This window comes from Botryllus schlosseri, chromosome 14 (genome assembly GCF_051294905.1).
Source record: "Botryllus schlosseri isolate E-star chromosome 14, Bs_hap1, whole genome shotgun sequence".
In the NCBI taxonomy this organism is placed as follows: Eukaryota; Metazoa; Chordata; class Ascidiacea; order Stolidobranchia; family Styelidae; genus Botryllus; species Botryllus schlosseri.
This window is the reverse complement of record NC_137249.1, coordinates 3,872,382-3,893,425: the sequence shown is the minus strand read 5'-3', so window position 1 is coordinate 3,893,425 and position 21,044 is coordinate 3,872,382. Positions and strand designations below refer to the sequence as shown.

General features: G+C 39.7%; 3 protein-coding genes across 6 annotated transcripts in view; 2 read left to right on the top strand and 1 right to left on the bottom strand.

The window, feature by feature from the left end:
- LOC145455906 (N-acetylglucosamine-6-sulfatase-like) overlaps nt 1-21,044 on the bottom strand; it is a 41,053-nt gene that overhangs the window by 17,581 nt on the left and 2,428 nt on the right. The window lies entirely within an intron of this gene.
- On the top strand, nt 1,949-18,021 carry LOC145455846 (PDZ and LIM domain protein 7-like). 2 transcript variants are annotated; one of them, XM_080333865.1, is made up of 8 exons: nt 1,949-2,110; nt 2,475-2,620; nt 3,353-3,459; nt 3,689-3,887; nt 5,467-5,650; nt 6,250-6,370; nt 17,616-17,731; nt 17,800-18,021. In XM_080333865.1, exons 1-8 carry the CDS (start codon nt 2,018-2,020, stop codon nt 17,884-17,886), a joined length of 1,053 nt encoding a protein of 350 aa, XP_080189991.1. In that variant the 5' UTR covers nt 1,949-2,017; the 3' UTR covers nt 17,887-18,021. The 2 variants fall into 2 exon arrangements, with proteins under 2 accessions (XP_080189991.1, XP_080189990.1); XM_080333864.1 differs by lacking the exons at nt 17,616-17,731; nt 17,800-18,021 and adding exons at nt 6,795-6,910; nt 8,420-8,635 and having other exon boundaries at nt 1,953-2,110.
- LOC145456365 (uncharacterized) lies at nt 12,418-16,495 on the top strand. 2 transcript variants are annotated; one of them, XM_080334438.1, is made up of 5 exons: nt 12,418-13,257; nt 13,589-13,716; nt 14,093-14,252; nt 15,168-15,266; nt 16,096-16,495. In XM_080334438.1, exons 2-5 carry the CDS (start codon nt 13,595-13,597, stop codon nt 16,189-16,191), a joined length of 477 nt encoding a protein of 158 aa, XP_080190564.1. In that variant the 5' UTR covers nt 12,418-13,257; nt 13,589-13,594; the 3' UTR covers nt 16,192-16,495. The 2 variants fall into 2 exon arrangements, with proteins under 2 accessions (XP_080190564.1, XP_080190563.1); XM_080334437.1 differs by lacking the exon at nt 12,418-13,257 and having other exon boundaries at nt 13,310-13,716.

Genomic DNA, 21,044 nt, shown 5'->3' with positions numbered 1-21,044 from the left:
GTTTAGTCAATAAGTTATAGGTTACCCACCGGACTATAGTCCGATCCCGTCACGGACATCAAACATTTCCTCCCTTGAAACGTACTGGAATTGATGTGTGGAAGAAATTGACCCTGCGACTGAAATGTATGAGTTTTTCGTCATTTAAGACGGAGCTTCTTGACTTGCTCCTGAGTAAATATTGACTGAATTGATTCTCCATTTGCTGTTGCATTCTTGAAATAATGAGTGTCGTTCAATGTGATCATTTTTTCGTTTTTTTTTTATGCATTATCATATCTATAGTTAGCACAAGTGTGTTGTGTATATATTTGCTTATGATCTTTGAGGTTTCTGCTTGACATATCGCCGACATACGTCTGTACCGTTTTGCAGTAAGGTAAGCTATCATTGTGTTTTGTTTTGGGGGATTTTTTTACAAAGTCATTTGATTGTTGTTAATGTTCCGGTCGACGAAGCAATAAAATATCTCACAATCTCTCTCTCTCGCTCCTCTCTCTCTCTCTCTCTCTCTCTCTCTCTGCCTGCAAAACTCTCGCACGAATCTTGATACATACATGCCAGAGATGAGCATGGATTAGGATTAGGTTTTGAAAAAACAGGATTTGTGAAATTTTGTCGGATTTGGATTAGATTTGGATTAGACATTTTTTTCAGGACGGATTAGGATTTGGATTGGATTTACCTATTTTCTGGGAGATTGAAATGTCGTGTGGCGAATGGCGACAAACTTTATTGAGATCAGTTATTAATGTACTTATGGTTACTAAGTTATCTTGAATCAAGTGAATCGTTGGTTGTGAAAGAAAATTTTCGAATCCCTCCATTGCATAAATTAGTATTTTTCTGAATTTCCAGTTGGAATCGGATTAGGATTGGACATGGACTTGAATAAGAAAAAGTTATGGATTAGGATTAGGATTTGGATTTGAAGGTTCGGATTTGGATTGGATTAGGACATAGAAATTTCAAATCCGCTCATCTCTGATACATGCAATAGTATTATTGTATTTAACTGAATAGGAGACATTTGGAACCCCCTCTTTTCATAGTTGCATCACTGAACCGATTAAAACTCAAAACATTTAACGTCTTTGTCCGATCTCGAAAAACCCGACCTGCGGTTCATCTGAGTCTGGTCATGTCTATCTTTTCATGGACCAAAGCTATAGATAGGCATACGCTATAGAATCTTAACAGAAATGCAATATAAGGATTTACGAAGAAACGACCGGTTTCCATTCTCAATATTACACAGATTTTGGCAAAGTACAATTAAGTTTTTCATGTCGGAATATTGGTGGCTTTCGTTTTTAAAGATCAGGCAGTTCATAGGAAGACAAAGTCATCAAATACATTGCACCTATACGAACCTCAAAATAATTATACCTGTGACAATAATGACGTTGTCAACGTGATAATGTCCACCAGGATGTTCAAACCAATGAGGTACAATGATAACTGAATTGCTATATTTGACGCTGTGTCACATTCTGTTGTTTATGTATATGTCTGTTCAGGATCAAATAAGGTTAATTAGAATGCTGGTATAGGTCAAGAGTATAGATTGACTTTCTGTCGGTGTCAGTAAAATGCTTCTCCGAATCCTATACGCCAGCCAGTAATAGGTCATGAAGGAAACTTCATTCTGAACCAGGGTTTTCGTCATGCGACAGCTATCTCTCCTTAGGGGATTACTATTGATTACAAGTTATGTTGGGATAGCATGCAATGCTGGAAGTATGCATGCTTTCTTGAGTAGCAGATCTATACGTTTACGAGAGCTCGGAATGCCGCTTCACGGAATAAACTGCGTATTGCGTAATTGTATGGATGCAAACATGCAATAGCAGCTCAGTTCAGGAAACATTTCTTTCAATAATCACAAGGCAGAGAAGTGTCTAATCAGCTTATCAATTGTATACTATTTCGTTTATCAATAATATTCGGCTGAACTCGATATTGACTTATTCAACTTTACGTATTCAGTTAAAATAAATATAGTAAGTCTCCGCATATGACACACGAGGTTGAGATTGGAAATGGACCTCCATGGGGATTCAGAATTTCTGGAGGTGCGCAAATTTACAAGGCAATAATTGTCTCGAGGGTAAGCTGCATGCATGCCTGCAATATAGGCCGGTAATGCCATTATGAATTGAATATATCAATTATAAATATCTCTGCGGAGAACATTCTTCATTTCATGTAGCTTTACTCAAAGTGAAATATTGTCGAATCCTGCACTTGGGAGCCGCCGTGACTTTTATATATCAAAACAAGTTACTTTAGTTTCATCCATCAGCCCCAGGCCTAAGTATAATTAAAATTATTATTACTGCTCCCTTACTGATCGGTCAGTCAATAATTGTAGGCATTGTATTAGCGGGTATCACCGCGTCGAATCAAATCATATTATTCTTCGTCGTCCACGCTCATATAATATTACCATTCATTGTCACCGCGAATTGCAGATCACACCTGGTTCCGCGGCTTCGATATCCGGCCTGAAAGTAGGCGATATCATCGAGCGCATGAATGGTATTTCAGTGAAGAGTTATCCGCGAATGCAAGTGGAAGGGATGATAGAAAACTCAACGTCGCCTTTGAAATTACAAGTGTAAGTAATGGAAGTCGGATCGGAATTTTCGGGCTCGACTTTGACTCTTTTGCGCAAATTACCACCCGACCAGTCAAGGTTATAAAATCGTACTGAACGCCGAGGTCTAATCTTGCTCAAATCAGCCTATACGTACTCTACAATCAACCTTCCGGTATGGGCCCAAGTCTATCTCTGCCGCAGATTTGGCTTTGCTACGGATCAAGTCATCAAAACGTTTGAAATGAAAAGTGCGAATACTAGCATGTTCAATTTAAGAAGTCATCGCATGCTTCGTACCGAAAAATAGACATTTCATCGATCCCCGCGAAAGTTCTTTTCACTATATATAAAACTACACGTTCGATTTGAGTTCGCTTGTTTAAACGGACTTTTAAAATGGAAGAAAATAACGCGGTACACCTACAATTTTATGCAATGCATGCGGCTCGCAGTACTGAAAAGATTCCCCACTACTGCCACATACAAACACTCGTAATTTTATATTTACTACGCGGCTGACCGGATGTATTCGCTTTTGATTGATTGTTATTATTACATCTTGATCAATCGATTCAAGTCCGACACTGACAGTCTTGCATCAACACATCTTTGGGTTAGTAATGCTTGCAATTCCAAAGATCGTAGTAATGACGGATTACTATACCTATAATACTATATTAGGCTATTATATACAATAACATATGTACAATATAGGCTACATATCCTATTTGCTATTAACATTCAATACAGGATCAGTACAGACGGTCCGGTGGCGCATGGATCTCCAACTGCAGCAGATCCTGCTTGGGTAGCCATGGCCAAAAGAATGAATGAACCAAGACGGATCGGGGAATCGGGTGAGAACTAAAATCTATGATTAGTTTCCAGCTCATCATGATATATGATATTAATACTAGCTTATGTCATTGTAAAACTTTGTCAACAGTAGCTTCTTTTCGGTGAATGAAATGTAGTCAGCAATTTCTGGAGCGTACATAAAAGGAAATATACGCTATGATTGATATAGATATAGATACACGCTATTCTTTTATTCTATTTTTTAACGTATGATTATTATGTTATAAGGTCCAGATTGTGGGTTAGTTACCCATGGACACAGTTTCGCAGAGGACCGACACCCAGTTCACGTCGATAACTCAACCCCATCGATATTTGAAGCGAGGCGAAATCCCCAAGCCATGCCGCCGAACGCTGTATTACCGAATCCCGGCCCTTCCTCACTGTCCAATATGGTCATCTGTCACGAGTGTAAAAAACCTGTCGGGTAGGTTTTCTGCTAATTATTATAGAAGTGTATAGAGCTGTTTCAATAAAGGCTTGGTATTCGTGAAAATTGTGCAATGTCAACATGACGTGCTGTCAGGCGAGGCAAGTGAGGCAGCATTTTTGCGTCCAAAATCGCGGAATTTACATCTTTTTTTCGAAATGTAACGAGAAAGGAGAGGTGAGGCACAAACGGCCCGAGCCTCACCTGTGATAGCTCAATTAGTCATAAACAGCTCATGATTTATAATAACTGGTATTAATCGAATGCTGGTTACATTGATTCCGAAAAATATTGATATTAATACTGTGAGAGCACCAGAACCCCCTCAAAATTACCAAGGAATATAAAGTGCATCTTTGTTACGTAAAATCACGGCGCAGAGAAACAATCAGGTACAGATGAATTTGCCTCTCTCATTGTTGGCTAACAATCCGATAATCACAGCGCAGTGATGCAATACGCTATCGACTTCGCAAAGCGACGGTATAGTATGAACCGTGTGATTATGACGAAATGCATTTCCTACTGATGTAGCTGTTCTGTACTTTCTAATCACACCTATACCTTCAATTATAGATATGTATAATAGCTTTTACGTAGCCTGCGTGTGAAAAGTGGTAATGTGATAACAAACAAGTCGCCAACTGAATCAGTCAATCTGACTCTAGCGGGGTCACTGCCTGACCAACCATGAACCTCGCCGCACGTCACTGATTGCCAATATTAGTTTGAGATCAAGTACCCGGATATTTTTCTTGTCTCGTTAAACTAATAGATAAACGTACTTTATACTTATGCTAACTCTATATAATATTACGCATGAACTGAGCATTGCTGCTCAAATGGAATTACACAAGTAATTCCTTAAATTTCGACACAAGTAGAAGTATCGATTTCCAAGACATGTCAAAACTACTTGTTGTAGAAGAAAATGATAAGTCTTCAAACTACTCAAGTAAGTGTTTTGAAAATGCGGATTTGCTCGAGGGTTCATACCTTAGCAGTCAATGGCAGCTAAACGCCTACTCCTTAAATTGCTTAGAAGTATTTCTACGGCTAAAGCAAAATGACTCAAGGCACTACAAAGTTGCAGTCTTTAAAAAGCTTCTTGGAGGGACAGAGGAACAGAACTTCAATAGGTTGTTGATATATGATGTTTTTTTCCAATTCTCTACGAGTCGCTGACGATTACCCGTGACGAGTGTCAGCCGAAATCATTCGCGCTCATTTCAATCTTTTAAAAGATATTCAGTTACCGTGGTACGGGGGCTATTTCACGCGGTTCTGAAAAAAGTGATTCAAACTTATCCCAAAACGACTTACAACTCTATAAACCCAAAATGTATCGGGAAGTATCGTTGCTTACGAAACAGTTTAAGTATAGAAGTGGGGGTCGTCTAAAAACATTACCACTGAGTAATAAGTGCAAGTATGGTAAAAACTACTTGAGTATACTCGAAATAGTACCACTTCGTCACTGACCACCTTTGTATATATATGTGCTATATATCTATATCATATTCTATTACGCATGAAGGTAAAAATCAACAGTTATAAGATAGCTTATCTGTTCCAGAAAAGAGTACACCACCGTCAGCGGATTGAACTTTCATCCTTACTGCTTCCGCTGCGCGGCACCAAATTGCCAAGGTCGCTTGGACAGAGGCTACATCGTTGAAGGCGATAGACCGTACTGCGCTGACTGTCACGACAAATATTTCGCCAAACCGTGCGCGAGATGTGGACGGGGAATCGTGGGTGTAAGTCACCGGTACAGACCGACAAACGATTGCCAAAAAATATTCTGCAAATATACCATTTACGGTGTTACGCGAATGTTCGAGTATACACCGACTCCTTGCTCTAATAACAGAATTTGTCGAGAGTAAAATGAGTTAATCTTATTCCCGCCTGACGTTGGGAGAAGCAAGATTTTATGGAGTATATATCGACAATTTGATTACATCGCCGAGTCAAGGGCAAATATGTCGGGACCTCAAGACCATAATTGATTAGTACATTCATATTAAATAGTGATATATTGTGGATATTATGAAGATATACACACTATTGATATTCAATTGTATATTGAAATTCTGTTGCTCCAAGAATTTCTTCAAGGCCATAACGAAGTTAATACAACGTAAATATCATATTAAGAATGTCATATAACGTCATTTGTCTCACTCTAAGTTTGGCCTATTCTTTTTGCGGAATTCCATTAGTGGTGGGGATCAATGGCAGACTTTGTACTAGCTTAAGTCACGGCCGTTGGTATGCTACAAATATATGATGTCCACAATATTCGTTTTATGTTGTCCGTTACGCATTAGCTAATGCTCGACTACCATGTTCACAGCAAGTTTTTCATGCCATGGGTCATCAGTGGCATCTTGACTGCTTCAAATGTTCTAGATGCGCGCAGCCTTTCCTTGACGGCGTATTTTACTTGGAAGAAGGCAGACTTTATTGTGAAAATGGTATGTATCAATGTCTGCGTCTTATAATATATATATCATTATATCAAACTTGAAATTGCAATCAAGTACTATTTAATATTTATAATTGCTGTACATGTACATTCTATGTACGCAATTACTTGGTGAGGTGTTTCCCGACTAAATTTACCAATACCACATTTGACGCCAGCTGTTGTATTCCCTACGGTGATTTGTCAGCACGCTTATAGAGGTGCCGTATCAATATCTTTTGTTGACAGGGTTAATTTATGATAAAGCAAAATTAAATTGTAGGCTACTTATACTTCCTGACTTTAACATATATGGATCATAAACATATACGTCTTGTTGATATGTATTGATACATGACCATGATTGATACCAATTAACTTTGAATTATTATTTTGGAGATTATCTGAAACGAATCATGAAACCTTTGTCACAGATCACAAACAGCTTTTCTCTGCCAACTGCGACTCGTGTGGTGTGGGGATAGTTGCTGGCGATAAAATTGTTCGAATAGGATCACTCAAGTGGCACGCCCGATGCTTTACCTGCCAGGTACATATTTACCTGTAACACAAGTCGCGAGCATAGTATGGGTGATATCTATATATATTTGAAGAGACTCTTTGGGGTACAGAACTTTAATATACATTTTAATAATATATATTCATAATAAAATATATTAAAACCCGAAGCTTTTCGAGCTGACACTTTTCAAGGGCAATCGTCAGCATATGGAGGATTTCAAAAACATGCATCTAGCTACATTGCAAACAACCAATTATGACGTCATAGAAACAAACAACATGAAATACAGGCAAACCGCGAGCGCAGCTAGTGGCCAATTTTTAGATTCACTAAAAATTCCTTCTGCTGACACAAGCGCGGTCGGTGGATTTTAATATAAGTCGATTCCAGTGCAGACAGATGGAAATTAGTGCGGCCTCTGCCTAATATAGAAAATCTTTCATCGCGGTAGTTTTTAGCGCAAGTTGCCATTCTTAGACGTTCTAGCGGAAAAACGGGGTACTAGCTTTGTCACATCGATTTACCGGAAGCCAACGTTTACAGGGCATTATATACGCTGGAATTCTTTTAGCCCGAATCGCCGTAAACTAAATTTGATTGGCACGTTGGTGCACAGAGCCTTGATGATTTGTTCGGAGGAAAAATTAAACGCGGAGCTACAATATATCCGCAAAATTCTAATCGATAACGGGTACCCCGAACACATCATCAAGAGTTCTGTTGACAGAAAACTCAGGAATTTCAATCCGAACAAATCACAAAACACGAACACACGGTCTGAGGAAAATGTATATATACATTTACCGTGGCTGGGCCCCATCTCTTCCCGGTTTGAAAAGCAATTGATTTCTGCTGTAAATCGCTGTTACGATAATGTAAAAACTAATGTTGTGTTTACCACCAAACAAATGCTTTCTGCAACGCGCAAAGATGTTCTTCCTGCTTCTCAACAAAGCAATATAGTCTATGATTTTAAGTGCCACTGTGATTGTCGGTACGTGGGAAGAACAACTCAGCGCTTGCAGGAACGCATCAAACAACATGTTCCTAGCGTTATTAGATCACGCACATTGGACTCTCGCGAAGACGCAGCTTTAACTGATCTGCGATTACTAGAACGTAATCAGGCCATGGCTATGAACTCTGCCATCGGCAAGCATTTGGCTGAGAATGCAACTTGCGCTAAAAACTACCGCGATGAAAGATTTTCTATATTAGGCAGAGGCCGCACTAATTTCCATCTGTCTGCACTGGAATCGACTTATATTAAAATCTACCGACCGCGCTTGTGTCAGCAGAAGGAATTTTTAGTGAATCTAAAAATTGGCCACTAGCTGCGCTCGCGGTTTGCCTGTATTTCATGTTGTTTGTTTCTATGACGTCATAATTGGTTGTTTGCAATGTAGCTAGATGCATGTTTTTGAAATCCTCCATATGCTGACGATTGCCCTTGAAAAGTGTCAGCTCGAAAAGCTTCGGGTTTTAATATATTTTATTATGAATATATTATTAAAATCTATATATATTTCCTTGCAGAGATGCGGCATCAACCTGCAAGGAAAGAAATTTTCTCGTAAAAACGGTTTACCAATGTGTTCCAGCTGCTCAACTGAAGCATTATGAAACTGGAGAATCTATGACATTTTTTGAATGAATATCTCGACGCTTCAAGCCTTCAATTCGAATATATTGCTTATATTTTGCTATGCTATATGTATATGTAAAGATGTCAATAAAAATCCCAGTGTGCAATTTCGCAGTGTTCAAATTGGTTCCCTAGAGATAAATAACTAAGGGGTATAGTCGTATTGAACTAACTGGACGCCCAATATCCATGTTAAACTATCCAGTCCATATGTCCATTTCCGGTGAACTCTGCACTTATCATATCGGCTTACTATACGCACCAAATCGATTGAGGTCATGATACGAACAGCTACTGGGACCAGACATGGGGTGATTACTTCATGAATGTAATCGATTGCGATTATGATTACTTCTGAATGACGCGATTACGATTACGATTACGATTACAGCAAAATCAGGAAGTAGTCGATTACGATTACGATTACATTGGAAAAGTAATCACGATTACTCCCGATTACATTTATTTTGCATCTTAGAAGCTATGTTGGAAGACAATATATGGATTGCGCTGAAAAGGCCTAATGAGATAACAAACTCCCTTTAAAAAAGATGCGTCATTTGTTTGTTACGTCATAATGTATCCATTGCCCATTTTCATAGAGGTCAATTTATCGCGCCCAACGATTTGCATTCTTGCCAGGGCAATAACTGCCGCACCCCAAATTTCCCAATAGGGTGGAGAGCGAGCTCGAAGGGGACTAAAAAGTATTTCGTAAACCAACATAAGTTGGAGTATTTTCGAGAGATCTAATTAACTTGAAAATCCTCTCTAGATCAATGATTGCCAAGGGCGGGTCCGAGAGACGCATGTGGCTTTCAGCTAGCCAACTTGCGGCTCCCCTTGACGTTGGAAAATCCAACAAAAATAATAAAAAAATCAATCTATAACAAAAAAAATTATATTCAAAAATTTCACTTGCTTTGCTTGGAATCTGGAGTTTATAATTTAGGGTGAAGACCAATTGCTTTGGTGTCGAGTAGCGATTCTCTACTCAGCAATGATTTCGTTACTCAACTCACGTCAAAAAGTATGCTCACACTCAAATGCGTCTGGATCGGCACTCAAATTTAAGTGCAGGCGGTGTTACAACACGTTTTACAACGCTATCTGACCAGAAAACCAATGAATTATTTGACTTGATTGTTAAGTTCAACGGCCGCATTGAATGAATGCTTTTTAACCATGATGAAAATGTTTTCAAGTCCTATTGTATAGTTAATGTGGCCACTGACCCTAGTACTTTACAATTTGAGTTGCTAGACATGCAGTCAGATATGAAGACATGACAATTTGTTTATGCGTCTCACGAAAGTTTTTCGTTTAGTCTGCTACGGTTGAGCCGCTACAATATCTTTTGATTATATAACAAACCGGAGGTCACGATTTAAGAATATACACTAAAGTAATTATAACAAGAAACCAGTGGTCATAATTATGAATTAAGTTGCCCCAGCTCTACAGGTAGATAATTGTGTGGCGAGATAGCGCAGTGGTATAATCCACGGCTGCAACACCAATGGGTTGCGGGTTCGAGTCTGAACGAGGTCGACTTCGGAATTCCTACCAAAGTGTTGGAGGTTTATCTGGGCTCCCCCTCGCCGCCTCATCCACGTAAGCGGTGTCTTACAAAAAGCTTAGAAGTGGGCCGTGCTACAAGTCGGCAGATACGCAATCGAAAATGCATGAAATCGGCCTGGTGTAAATGTCTGTGGTAGTCGACAAACACCATGATTACCTCAAACAAATAAACTCTACAGGTATATCTGACCATCGCGGGCTGAGAGAGGATTAAAAATTAATAGTAATATATTGCAATTACTAAATTTCTTGACGAAATTCAATCTTCAACTTGAGATTACCGCCCTACGGGGGCCAAAGACCAACGTTTGGACTGGGAGACGAATTGCTGTTTTGGTCCTGGTACCAGCCACAACCCACGCCAACATGATAGATAAGCCCATGGCCATGGCGGCAGGTCCCAATGTTGAATAAATAGTTATGAAATTACGATAGGCGCCCGTTTCAAGTAGAGTCATATGAGAATTAGGGCTGGGCAAAATCGAGTACCTGAGTGATTCGATTCGGAATCAGGAAATATGCTTCGAGTCGAGTCGAGTAATGGAGTATCACTCATTATGACGCCATAACAGAATGTAGTACGTCAAAATTCAAATCTGTACCGTTTATATGCCACCACAAAGAATATAATGCCTGTTATCCATCTCTTAAAAGATACTTGGGTATTTGTTTCGACCATACCGATTTCATTCCACTTGGTGATAATGTTGTGGGATAATCATGACTTCGGACATATGTTACGTCCAGTAACCTGCGTATATAACTTTGTACCATATATGTTTCGTATGCTACGATACCGCCAATCGAGGTTTCGAGGCTTAACAGTGAAAATGAGTATCGAAACTATAACTCTCGTTGATAAATTAACTTTCAGTGGTGAGAAGCCTATAATTTCAGTACTCAAAAAAATCGTATTTTACTACTCGACTCGAATCATTAAAATTGATACTCGATTCAGATTCGAGTACTCGAATCATTGTGCCCAGCCCTAATGAGAATAAGACGAAGCGAACATAAAATTCTGCCTTCAACTTAATACACGGTACAGATATTGCACTGCAAGCTATGCCGTTACGAGAAATGGCAAAACGGCTCGCTTATGATATATATCACCAGCTGTTGATTTTTAGTGCTTCGTTGTGGAAACCGCAATGATTTATTTGACGAGTACAAAATTTCAAATCTTTGTCCGGTGTACGGATAGGCCTACTGCCCGCCAAGCAGCAACGGTCAAACTGCGTTTAACTAAGCATAAGCAATAAGCATGACCATGACCAAACATCAACACATAAGTTACTATTTTAAACTACGGGCAGAGCGGAGATAAATTATACTGCTGCGAGGTAGTGGCGTGACGTGGAACGCGTTGATAACCTGATATACAGCACGGCGGGTGTTCTTACAATCAGACTAATGGACCACGTAGGTACATCGAATATCTATTTACTGTGGATACTTCTTACGCAATGACGCGCAAAGCTATAGGCTGCTTCTGACGTAATAATGAGCAGTGGCGTTTAAAAACCAGGCGTTTGTGCTGTCACGAACCTGGTATAACATCTTTTCCTTGTTCACGAATGTTCAGTTTATGTCATAGTCCTTGTACAAATAAAAAGTAAGCGTTCTTTCACAGAGAAATCGATTAGATATGGGAAGTAGTCGATTACGATTACGATTACTTCGGAATTTTTTCGAATGTAATCGATTGCGATTACGATTACTTGAAAATGCTGTAATCGTCGTAATCGATTACGATTACTAATCACGATTACCCCATGTCTGACTGGGACTAGACATTTTTCCAGATTCCCGAATGAGTGTCGTCATTAACTATTAGTTTCACATATTCTTTTTTCTCAGCCCATGTGATCAGATTCACCGGTAGGGTTGATGGAGAGGGTGTTTTCGAAAATACAGGACAAGGTATAAATGATGATGCATCTTCGTGCGGGCCATCTGCTTTTTGTCACTCCGATGTATTTTGTTATTTCTTGACCTCCCATCAGGATTGTCGATGTAGTGGAAATATATTGGAATCGCCTAAACGTACCAGAAACAAATTTCCTTCGTGAGGAGCACACGATTACCAGTTGGTATTTCAATATGGGGCGAATCAATTTCCTTTGCTCTTCGCATCTGTACTGTGGGGTCAGATCGCAAAAGACGCTACTAAATTAAAATCTAATAAATAAATCGCGTTGAATCGCGCGTAGCGCAAAGAAAATTTCTAGTTTAAATAAAATCTCTAAAAAATTATGGATTCCATTCGAAAATTCAATTTTCCATGACGACGGCCACCAACACATACTAATTGAATTACGTGTCGACGGCCGCGCAAATTTCCTTCTATGGCAGCAGGTTTGCCACTCCGGCCTTAACCTAACGACTCCCACAACCCATAACCCTAACCTATATTGGGCAATGATATCGTTAAGAGTAAGACACTGTAAGGTCGATTTTCCTTAAAATTTTACAATCTTTTCGGTAGCCGCATTTGATGAGGGACCGAACGGTAGTCAAAGGGCGGTGCCGGCTACAACGCGGCTAGATCGAAATCGCTGCATTAAGCTTGCCCTTGTGATCATAAAAGTAAAATTGACGGCAAATGCATTTATTCATAGTTCAAAGTGACTTCGGCGTTATTAAATAGATGTTTTAAATATGCTGACACTTGAACCTAACGACTTAGATCATCACAGTGTTACACTGTTACAGACTATCAATTGCTAACAGTTGTAATTGTCATTAACGAAATTCTCACGTTTGATCTTAAGTCACCATCTCACTCCTATAGCTACCATTTGGCGGCCAAGGTGCATATAAATTATGCTCGTTAGCTGCACGATAAGTTGATAACAAACCAGTGGTGCCATTATTGTTATCATGACGAATCGTGATAATCCTTTGCAATATGCAAGACCATCTTATTGCTGCCAGCATTCAAAGGTAGATTAAATGACAACGTTAATTAGCCATTCTCTCGAATGTCTCTCAGTTTATGATGCACTGGTCACTTTCGTATAAATATCGCGACGTCTTCATTCCCAACATCATTGACGCAGAATTTGGCGCGCGCGTACTGACTTGCTGCTATTGTCGGAGCATTATATCCGAAATACGAAAAGGAAAAGTCAACGTATCGGTATAGGTAAGGTGATGAACTATTGATTTATATGAAATATGTTCGTGTCGTACGATACCGTAGCTAGCTTGGGGTAAACAAAATAGGTTAGCTAAAAGGGTCGCCTGTAAAGAGCAGTATTATAGGCTACACACGCATGTTCCGTCCTAAATTTCAAAGTTTCAATTTCTTTCTATCTATATAGTTGAACGAGTCGCGTCTAAAAGTATGCCGAAGTATGATGCCAATTCGCAGAAAGCGAATTACCAATTGTTCAATATTTGGTAATGTTATAGCTGCAGTGATTACCTAAAATATGATTCGATGCGATTTTGCGATGTTCGATTTCAACTAACAGTTTATCATGGAAATTTCCGAAAAAACGGAGTCAGAAGAGGTCAAGAAATCTCGCCGACCGCAACTGAAAGAGCGTATGGAACTGGCAAAGCGAAGAATTCAACTCACGAAAGGCGTGACAAAGTGCAAGTAAGTCCAGTTGTCCTCGCTCAATTCAATTCAACTCATTTTACTTGTATTCGAAATATATGACCTATATGCAAATTGTGCAGTGTGTAGGCCTACTTTGCAGGCCTTGCGATGCCTCATATCCAGTTACGATACTCGTTGAACCTCCAAGAAGATGGCGTAAAATAAATATACAATATAGGCCAACAATAATATGTGTTTCGACTAATATAAGTTTCATGAGCATTTGAACATGCATATATATTATCATAGTGATAGTGATAGTATGAATCGATTTGAAAAATATCATGGTCGCGTCTGTATAGCCTCATGCCGGAATGTATAGGCTACCGGGCTCGCGGCTTGGCGTGGAATCATAAGTTCTTATCGTTCACAGGCATTATACGGAGCTGCTTTCTCGCGCGGAAACTATGGATAAGGACTTAGACAGAACACTTGATTTACTGAGATGTCAATTGAAGAAGGAGGAAGCACGATTCGCAGATTTGGAAGAGGGATTCTCGAAGAAACTGTCTGGGAAATCTAAGGAACTACAGGTATAGGCATGGGGTATATATTTTTCACTTTAGTTGCGTTTTGAACGATTTTGAGACTAAGATGAAGCACGATTTCATATCTTTTATCGCTAACTCACCATTCACTCGTAGTATACAGATTGATATAACGCGAACTCTTTAAAGGGGCACTGCGCTTTAAAAATGATGTGGTCTCAAATTGAAGGTAAAAACGAACAAAAATTTTTGGCCGCAGCCATTTCCTTCAGAACGCCACCGTAATGGAGCTGAAATTTATTGAAATTTCTACAAGACCAGCTGCCGCGGCTGTTTAACCCGTTACATGGCACGATGTCTTCATCGTCGCACTTGCTCGACGCGATAAGGCAGTCACGCAGAGAACAAAACTTAGACACACTTCCTTCATAACATCGGCTGATAACTATCTAAAATTCGTTCTCTGCGTGACTGCCTAATCGCGTCAAGCAAGTGCGACGGTGAAGATATCGTGCCATGTAACGGGTTAACTAGCCGCGGCAGCTGGACTTGTAGAAATTTCAATAAATTGCAGCTCCATTACGGTGGCGTTCTGAAGGAAATGGCCGCGGCCAAAAATTTTTGTTCGTTTTTGCCTTCAATTTGAGACCACATCATTTTTAGAGCGCAGTGCCCCTTTAATATTTAAGTAAAACTTCAATTGGAAATTTAATAATACATACTGTGATTTCCCCAACTGCTAGTTGAATGTCTGTCCCAATGAATTGGTAGAACAAATAATTCGACAATCAAAACGCCTGAGACGGGAATTTCTTTTGTCTTTTTGTCGTAAGATATGATTGGAGCATTGTCTACTATACTAGCAATGGAGCGGCTTATCTTGATATCACTCCGGTCGCAGAAGCTGAAATCATGTAGATTTCCTTATCCCGATAATACTAATCCAACTTCATTTTACAGAATGATCGCGAAAGCTTGAAGGAGATGTATCGAGAAATTGAGTGTACAGCGAAAGCGCGAACAACGGGTCAACAAGGCAGCATCAAAGCTCTAGCTCAGGTAAATTCAATTCAATTATAAGGGTTAATATGGCGATTCGGTAATTACCTTCTTGCAATTTCATACATATTGAGGATATGTAGTAGACGTGTAGACCGTCTGTACCGAATGAATTCAGTTGCTGATGATAGCGTCGGCAGGCAAATATGAAAGCTGCAGCTTTTACCGGCAGCAACATACCACAGCGTATAGTAACTATACTGCATTGCGGGGCGGTTCGACAAATTCTCTGATCCGACTGCGATCCAGTTTCAAAATTCTCCGTTCCTACTCTGATTCGACTCCTAGGCCGGATTCTTGAAATGACCTTGATCCGGTGCAAAAAACGCATATCATAATCCTTTACGAGTAATTATTGCCAGTAAACTACATACAAAACCAGTAGATTTTACAGTAGTGGTTCAGGTTATCGATTGAATATTGCAACAACATAAAAATATGCTAATAAAAACTCAGTTTTGATTGAAAACAGGTTTGTATTGGCTACTGGCGCGTAATTGGTAGTTGTTGGCAGCATGCAGTCACGCTCATCAACCGCTTCAATAGCGATTCCGATCATATCAGGAAAAGTACGATCCGGTTCCGATCCAACTCCGGATGCATCAGAAAAATAGGAATCCGGCTCCGGCTATAAATGCAAAAAGTCCGGCCGGATATCCAGTCCAGCTCAGGTCCATGCCCCGCTGTAGTAACTACACCTTATAGGGGTTGCCCCATTGCATACTGGGCCCTGGTGGCTGTTCTCCTGTTTATATTAAATATACATATATATCCACCCCTCAATGTTTTTACGTTGTGCGCATGCTAACGGAATCCCTGATTATTTCAGACGCGCCAAAATCAACGAAACAAGAAAAGATCAAAACGTTCCTCGCCTTACTTTCGAGAAATGTCCGCGGAGAAAAAATGTAGGCATACTTCCTAGCGAACGGCCTGCACCAAGATGCGATATCCTCGACCAGTCAGTAGTCACGCAAGAGATCCACGATACTCAAGCAACTCAGACAAATGCTCACGTCTTGTGTGAGAATCTGGACGGTCATTGGGCAATTGCCTCGGAATGAATATTAACACACTATACGTTTTACCACTTTTATAACGTTTACAATGCTTGCGTCAATCTTAACATCTGGGTCTAGATTTTGCTATTTGTATATTTCCGTAAATAAATTAAGACCTATCGGTATTCATTTGATAGAAATTAACGACATTACATTTGATGCAATGTGTGATATTCGTATTTCAATTATGAACAGAAAGCCTGTCGGCCCAGCAAGTCAAATTGTCGCTGATAAAGAGGCAGGACCCGAAAGTCGTCTGAACAGATCAGGTCACTTCGATATATTGTCAATCGCTTCAATTGAAATGTGGAAGTTATACGCTATTTCTCTCTCGCCGATATACTATACGTGATGTACTTGCATCCAGAAATACAAAGGATTTTTGTATACTATAATGTATATTCGATATTGCAGTGCGGCGTCATTGAGGTGCTGACTCATTCTGAGAAACAATCCTGTCATTTAGCTCGAATATACATATTTGGTGAAAATATCTCGTGCAGCACAGCGTCGTTACTTTTAGCAATTACTGCTAGGCAGTTACGTGCGGTCAAATGAGGCAGGTGAGGCAGTGCCTCACCTGTCTTCAGGATGAGTAAGAGAAAATTGTGAAAACATTCGATGATTATTGATATTTTCCATCGATGTTAATAAAAAACTCATTTGAACATTTTTTTTCACCCAATATCACCAATTTGCACAATTATTATTCAAAAATACAGCATGAAAGGAGAGGTGAGGCACAGGTGAGGCATGACTGCTCCGATTATGCCAACAGCTTGTAGTAACTGTGGCGGACCGCAGTCACGACACACCGGAGAAAATAGTCTGATTATAACTTCTTTCTGGTCAGGACCTACCACACCATACCCGAATGTCACGGCCATGATAGTAATCAAAAATACGAAAAAGCCTCTAACTTTCGCATACCGTATTTATCTATAGCATGAGGAACACAAATGCATCAAAAGCCGTAATTAAGACTCCGCCCCAAGGAGGTATCACACCACTCGACAACAAAACAATCGCGATTGCCGACCCAATGACTTCTTGCATATCAGCTAAATAAAATTGTAGGCTACTCATACTTACTTCCTGACTTTAACATATATGGATCATAAACACATAGGCCTACGTCATGTTGATATGTATTGATATTATTATATGATATTATTATTATATTATATTATATGTATTGATATTATTGATATATTGTATTAACACTAATTAACATTTGAATTAATATTTTGGAGATTATCTGAAACAAATCATGAAACCTTTGTCACAGATCACAAACAGCTTTTCTCTGCCAACTGCGACTCGTGTGGCGTGGGGATAGTTACTGGCGATAAAATTGTTCGAATAGGGTCACTCAAGTGGCACGCCGGATGCTTTACCTGCCAGGTAGATATTTACCTGTAACACGAGTCGCGAGCATAGTATGGGTGATATCTATATATATTTCCTTGCAGAGATGCGGCATCAACCTGCAAGGAAAGAAAATTTCCCGTAAAAATGGCTTAGCAATGTGTTCCAGCTGCTCAACTGCAGCATTATGAAACTGGAGAATCTATGACAGTTTTTGAATGAATATCTCGACGCTTCAAGCCTTCAATTCGAATATATTGCTAATATTTTGCTTTGCTATATGTATCCCACGTTGTAAAGAGGTCAATAAAAATCCCAGTGCGCAATTGCGCAATGTTCAAATTGGTCCCCTAGAGATACATAACTAGGGGGGGGGGTCGGAACCTCTAATTTTTGACGGGTCTGCGCACACTCACCAACTCAATGCGCAGACCCTTGGAAAACAGTGCGTAACGACCAAAAAAAGGTCGTCACTTCGGATTTCTTGTGAGCAACTTAGATTTTCTGTGCGCAGAGACCGTGAAAGCACTGCGCATTTGCGCACGTGCGCAGCTTAGAGAGAACATTGGTCGTAACCCTGACCTTTCACAAAATCTCGCAGCTTGCAGGAACGAACGCGGGAGCAATCTGTCCGGTCGACTCTCGGAAATATCCTTTCATGAATGCTATTTACTTTTCAACCCGATACATCTGTAAACTAGGCTATGAGTCATAGCGGAGCAAATAATAATAATATATGGTTAAAAATGTCGCTCGCCTATAATGTTTGCTCGGTCCAGGTACCGAAGTAATACCACACTAGAACTCTAAGGATAAAACTTAGATTCAGGTGAAGCGATCCGAGATGTATAATAAAACTCATGATCTAACGTCGCGACAAAATCGTTCTTACGAAAGTATACTAAACGGAATCTTGAGAAAATTTAAGTTACTATAAAAGCTATGTCGAAAACGACGAGAAAGCCAAATGTTTAATAGAAATTATGACCTGACAGGTTGAGAACAGGTTTATCTTTAGGCAGTGGCTATTAGCCCAGAACAGTACAGCAGCAACTTTCCATTGATACCCGTTTTATCGATTTTAGCGTTCGGCAAGCCGATCAAAAATGGCCATAACGTTGCCTTTGTCCAAATGGCAATTGTGACGTAGACCGATTTCACTGAGCCGTATGATTTGCTTGTGTCCACAGTCCACACCATATAGGGCACTATGCAGGTCCCAGTATAGAACGTTAACATGGAATGGCAACAACCGATTTTGCAGCTTCGTTCCGCTTCGCTGAGGCTCTAATCAGACTTATATTGCGACGGCGGCTGTAAGATTTCTGGCAACCCAAAAGTTATCTTCCAGAGCGGAGAATTTATTTAATCTGGTCTTGATCGAAAGCAACTGTCAAACTGACTCCGAAAATATACATGAAAATATGATCAGGCGCTGAATCACGCAGAATTCGCCCTCCTATCGTCAAGGCCTTTTGCAGGACTTCGATCACGTGACTAGGTCGCATAGCAACCACAAATTGGTTAGCAAGCTACTTTCTCGCGCACCTGCTTCAGTGCTAAATATCGCATATTGTACTGTTGATTTCTGGTTGTAAACGTTTCGGAAATTTGTTGTAGAAGTCATCCGAGATTCACCTATGCTAGATGCCAATCCTGTACAAAGCATATAGAATAATATCGTCAGAATTACGCAGAAATCTGTCGTTAACGTAGCTGTATTCCGGATACAGTATATTATCGTTTTCGGGCTGTAAACGTTTTATATAAAACGCAAGTGTCATGGAAATGCGCAAGGATTCAAATATGTCTGATGTCTTCGATTCATGAACTATGTAAACTCCTTGCGTCAAAATGATCGACATTGTAGCCGTTATTTGGTAGTCAACTATGATTTTATGACACAAAATTCGACATTGCAGGACATGACTGCGTGATATTTATTGCAGCATTAATAAGTTAGGTGTGGATGGTAAGTATACTATACTATAGTTGTATTGTAGTGGTAGTTGGTAATCATTGCAGCATTTTGATGATTGATATCGATTGCAATATATATAGGATACTGCTATTTTTAAGCCTAGAGACAATGACTGCCAGTGCCAGTACGTTATGATGTGTTAGGAATTCATGCTATGTGCTACATACTATATATATATTAAACATCCTATGCTATTGTATGGCTTCTCAGTTAAACAATTCAAAATATTTAGACCTCTACACCTATATTACAAGTTATTGATCATTCTGTCATGCTGCCGAGTGCCACTATACCCGAAGAAAAATGATCATCAGCTCCAATTGAGGGTGCAACAAACTGTCCCGAGGCCTGGATTACTTGATTGATTGCCTGGATTGGATTACTTCACTCTTTGGCACAGTGCAAATATCTTGAGTTTCAAGACATGGCTATACCACATGTATACGAATTAATGATCTGATGGATTATCCCAAGAGAGCCGAACATAGGCAACTAAGAAATTGATGATGCCCTCGTCAAGAATCCAGCCTGGAGCCAATTATTATCACCACATAAAATTCGGTCATGCAGTAGAAGGCAGCGTGGTTTCATGCCAACAGAAAATGTCAGCAGATGATCTGGCCACTGACTAACTGTCGTGAACTTCTTTCCCGATGTTGATGTCTGCTTCGAAAATGATATTTCATTTGTGTACAGCAAGACAAGCGCTCTTCCGTAGATGCTATGAATCTGTCTAGACAAGTGGCTATGGAGGTAGATGAAAATACATAGGCATAAGAGTCTCGGCAGTTATTGAACTTGATAAGGTTAACATGCATTTTTCTTCAACTATTTCTTATGCTCTGGGTATCGAATGCACAAAAATCAATAAATTGCACTTTTTCTAAGTTTATTTGTAAATTCAATGAATCAAAGAATATCATAAGTTCAGAATATCACGGAGTCAATGCAAAAGAAACAATGTTCGTCGTCTTTAGAGGATGTTTCTGAGTTGGTTGAACCAATACACAGAGGGGGTCAGCAACGAAGTACTATTTTACCTGAGTACTAGCGTCATTATGAGTTTAGGCTACTTCCACTTCTACTTGACACTTTTTAGGTAGTACTTTTTTGTCAGGTTGGGGATTTTGTCAACTAGAAAGTAGCTTTGGCGCATGATTGCATCCCCTTCAAGCGTGAGGTTGTCATAACAACTGGGCAAAATAGCCCCAGTACCACGGTAACTAAATTAATTTTTGAAAATTGCACCTATTTGTGGTGTCATCACCCTTTTCATGTTGCATCTTCTTGATCAACGCAAATGTTTACAGTTGTCACGTGGCATTAATTTCTAAAACTAAGGGACCCTCAACCAAATCTACTTCATGT